The sequence below is a fragment of the Apis dorsata genome, unplaced genomic scaffold (assembly GCF_000469605.1).
Source record: "Apis dorsata unplaced genomic scaffold, Apis dorsata 1.3 scaffold_8, whole genome shotgun sequence".
NCBI lineage: Eukaryota > Metazoa > Arthropoda > Insecta > Hymenoptera > Apidae > Apis > Apis dorsata.
This window is the reverse complement of record NW_006263311.1, coordinates 508897-513445: the sequence shown is the minus strand read 5'-3', so window position 1 is coordinate 513445 and position 4549 is coordinate 508897. Positions and strand designations below refer to the sequence as shown.

Sequence of the window (4549 nt, the reverse complement as noted above, 5' to 3'; positions counted from 1 at the left end):
CCCTCGTGGGTCTACGCCCTCGTCTCGTGTCTTTGTTAAAAAAAAAAAAAATGAATATCTCTGAATCGCGGCATTCCACCTTGAATCGAATCATCTTGTGGGCGATACGCGAAATGAGCTCTCTTGTTTCGTTGGAAAAATATATACGTTGAAAGGAGAGGAAAAGTTTCTGCATTCGAAAGTTCGAAGTTTTGTTGCAACGAGATGGTCGATGCGCGATTTGAAGGATTATGACCGGTGCGCCATCTAGATGGACGATTGAGTTCGTGTCTACGTACATTAGAAGCGTTGTGTCTATAATTCGAATTTTTTATCGAGGCTATTATACTTGTATAATGAACGAATATTAAGTCGGATAAAAATTTTTTATTTATTGTATTTGTTTATTTATTTATTTATTTGAAACGTGTTTTAAATCGACGTTCGTTGAGAGGTTATATCGAGGATCAGGGAAATTTCGTTTTCTTAAAATTCGCACAGTTGTTCAAATAATTGAAAAAAAAAAATGAAAGAAAAAATGAAAAGTATCCTCCCACGCAATACACAATTTCTTCGTATAGAAATTGTAATTAAAGACATTCTTCTTGGATCGCGTGTTGGATATCGATCTCACGGCGGCCGACATTAATTGACAAATTGTTAAATATGCGAATTAGACCACGACAGAGCTGTGTTGTATCTCGATTGACTAAGCTCGATTCTTGATTGTCTACTAGAAAGGTAGTCACGCTTAGGCATAATTAAAACTCTATTTACTCTTTTCTATCTTGTAACGAACTGAGAAATAAAATTAAACACGTCTAATTACTCAATATCCCCGAGAAAATCCTCGAGGAAGAAATAGAGATACTTCCTATCTCACCGTGTCCATTTATTCGCGAATAATATATCATTCTTGCCATAAATAGTGAAAATCGAAAGTGGTTCGGTATTCGTGGAAAACTGCTCGTTGTATCATAAATTTCTTAGACGCATCTTTCGTTCGCTCTCTGATAAATTCACGAATGAACTCGAATCGCTCGAACTCGATCGACCAAATTTTAAAATCGCAATTACAGAAAATGAAATGCGAAAATGCATTGTTCAATCGAGAAAGTAGCTTGTTTGCCGTATAATAAAAAAAAAGAAAAGAAAAAGAAAAAGAAAAAGAAAAAAAATTGAATAACTTGGGAGGAAGAAATGGTCAGAGACTCGATCATAGGCAGATGTAGTATATCTTCGCAGACAATCGTGAAGCGATCCTGTACGTGTGGGAATGACTGCAACGAGTAATGAAGAGAAGGGAGAAAGTGACGTTGGTATATAAGCACTTGGCCGTGACTTTGAAAGCATCAAAGTGATCGTGGCGAGTTAACACTGCGAGTTGCTCAGAATTTCGTTTTAGCGTGGATAAAGGTGCGGGGACCATGAGAGCTATTATAGTAAGTTTCGATCGCTCGATTTCTCACTTTTCACTTTTCCACATCGATGGAATCTTGGTTAAAAAGAAAAAAAAAAAAAAAAAGAAGAATTATCACGATCCCCTGCCGTTAAAAATTAATCAGATCGGATCATATTGTCGATGATTTTTCCCCGCTTACAACTTAAGGATTATTAATCGAATTAACTAGTGATATCGTCGATTATATCATTATAGATATTCGCCGGGCTAATTACATTGGTATACGCTTCTTACGAAGAGGATCATGGCAGCTCGACATACCACGAAATCTCCAAGCCCGTGGAAATTCCTGTTTACAAAAAATACGCCATACCCATTCCACATCCAGTTCCAGTCCCCATTCCTCAGCAAATTAAGGTACCCATTCCACAACCGTATCAAGTCGAGGTACCAGTACCGCATCCAGTGCCGATAGAAGTCGTGAAACACGTCGAAATTCCAGTGGAGAAGCCTGAGCCTTATGTGGTGGAGAAGAAGGTACGCTGGAATTTTTCCATTTTAAATTTTTAATATTAAAAAAAAAAAGAAAAGAAAAAATTATTAAACATCTATTTGAAAAAAAAAATCTCTTCTTTCTAATTTTTGATTTACGTTTTCACGAAGAGAAAAGAATGAAATGAAAATTATAGATGAACGATGAAAGAACGTTGAACGCTCAGGAATATTGAAACGGAAATTGAATTATTGATAACACGACGAAATTTGATAATATCGCGGGACGTAGATATAATTTAATCCCTATATAATTTAACGTTAAATTACTCTCAATTTGATGCTTTGGTGTATACAAATACTACGATTTAAACGATAATTGACATTGATGTCGTACAGGTGCCGTACGTTGTCGAGAAGCCGTATCCGGTGACGGTGGAAAAGCACTTTCCGGTGCCCATCCCGAAACCGTATCCAGTTCACGTACCTGTCTACAAACACGTGTTCCATCACCAAAGTAAAGGAGGTTGGAAGCACTGATTTTTGTATCCATTCTTCCAAAGCAATCGAACGACTAGCCAAATATAACTGAAGACAGAAACTTTCCAGTTTCTCGGCATTATGACATACTTTGTACATAGATCGTTGTTGTTATATAGTCAATCCATTGTTACGTTATTTACGAAATAAATTGTTTTTGTTTTTATATATACAAAATGTCGATATATTGTTCCCTTCCCTTTGACGAGATTAATCATCCAAATGAATGAGCATGAGTACGTTCATCTTTTTCTTCCATATCTCTAAAATTTTGTTTATCTAGATTCTGATGAAATAATCCAGAACTATATCCTTCTTGATTAATTCTTCTCAATCAATTAACACGCGATATTATACTATTATTAAATCACATCAATTTTCCATCGTGTCTAAAATAAAGAATCATTGTATCAAAATTTTTCTGACATGGAGAAAGTGAAAATTGGCCATAAAGATTTCTATTCCTGTTTCCACTTTTATAAAAATTCCTTTCGATGTTCGTTAACGATCGATCATCCTCGATCTATCCACCAGGTAATTATAAGTGATCGTGTAACAGCGGATAGGTCTTAATAGCAGATAAATCGTGGCATGATTCAGTGGCGATCGGATGAAAATCGGTAAGAGAGACACGTATAAATTGGTTTAAGAAAATAATTTCAACCGAGAAAAAGGATCGTTTTTCCTTTTTTTTTTCCTCGAATTTCCGTAGGCGACACCCGGGGCGATCCAATCACCGTCGCCTCCTTCGGTTTTGTCTGTGCAGAGACGAATGGAGCCGATAGGACGCGGTGTGGTAAATGACGAATGTCCAACTACGACGACATAACAGGGCTGCCCGCCCGAGGTGCAGAATTTATTCAGGAAATACCGACAGCTTGCATCATAGGCTTGACCGACGACCGCTTTTTACTCCGCTTAAGGGTATCGCATTCGACTCGGGCGGGCAAGAAACGTGCCCTGTTTAAGTGGTAGCAAAAGTTTATAAGACCGAGGGACACGCACGACGCGCTTTTAGTTTCGCATTAGAACCGACGTTCGCCACGTGGAACATCCGTCCAACGGAGGATCCGAAATCATGTTCAGATTACTGGTGAGTTCGGACGAGGGATGAGAACGATCGAAAATTACGGGAAGGGAGGAGTATCTCGAAAATAAGAGAGATTATTGAATTTTTCTTTTTTCTTCGAATCGTGGAGAAACGAGTGACATTCTCGAACGTGAATTTTTAAAAAAAAATTCAAAGAATCGAATAGTTCTAAATTTTCGAAATATCGATAATAAGAAATTCTTGAAATTCTCCTCGAGGAGAAAGAGAAATCTCGTCTCGAGATATTGGATTCCTAACATTTTTCGAATTCTCATCGATCGATTTTTATTAATTTCACACCACGTTACTTCATCATCGTGGCCGTCGAGTTTCCTCGTCGAAAGCCCAGAGTTTCTAAATTCTCATGTATTTGTCCGTCTCTCTAGATCCCGTGCCTGATATGGCTGTCGAGCGTTCGCTCGGAGACGAGCGTGAGCATGCACATGCCGGAGGGCATGATGGAGGACAAAGCGGCGATGAAAAGGGAGTCGTACTATAACCCGTGCCCTCCGACGTACGCGCACCCGATCTCGTACTCGCCGCCACCGCAGATTTACGTGAAACCGTACGTGCAGCAGGCCCCGTTACAGTACATCCCGAAACCGAGCATCACCTACGTGAAACCGTCTCCACCCCCCGTGATCGTGCCGCCCGTCGTCAAGCCAGCCCCGGTAATCGTGAAACCGATCGCCCAGCCGAAAGTGGTTTACCCGATCTACCAGAAACCCATGATATCGTACGCGCCTATCTACCAGAAGCCCGTCTACTACGCGCCCATGTACCAGAAGCTCATGTACCAGGCGCCCAAGGTTTACCTGAAGAAATACGAATTGCCTGCGATCACCCAAGTGATCGCCCAGAAACCGCAGGTCTCCTATCCGATCCAGTATCACGAGCCGAAGGTGGTCCAAGTGCCCGCGCCCCAGATCAATTACGTGAAGCTCGCCCAACCGATCGTCCATTCCCCGCCTGTCTACCAATCGGCCATAAAACCGTACTGCCCCTAAGGACACGAGGATATATATATCGTCGAAGGACGAATGTCG

The 4549-nt window shown here is 40.4% G+C and overlaps 2 protein-coding genes across 2 annotated transcripts; both read left to right on the top strand.

Moving 5' to 3' along the window:
- The first annotated feature begins 1317 nt into the window (after positions 1–1317).
- Positions 1318–2583, top strand: LOC102671097 (mantle protein-like). Its single transcript, XM_006607616.1, has 3 exons — positions 1318–1421; positions 1637–1918; positions 2273–2583. Exons 1-3 carry the CDS (start codon positions 1407–1409, stop codon positions 2411–2413), a joined length of 438 nt encoding a protein of 145 aa, XP_006607679.1. The 5' UTR covers positions 1318–1406; the 3' UTR covers positions 2414–2583.
- A 594-nt stretch (positions 2584–3177) lies between these two features.
- Positions 3178–4510, top strand: LOC102670963 (repetitive proline-rich cell wall protein-like). The gene is made up of 2 exons (XM_006607615.2): positions 3178–3506; positions 3890–4510. The coding sequence occupies exons 1-2, from the start codon at positions 3492–3494 to the stop codon at positions 4508–4510; spliced, it is 636 nt and encodes a 211-aa protein (XP_006607678.1). The 5' UTR covers positions 3178–3491.
- Positions 4511–4549: the final 39 nt, after the last annotated feature.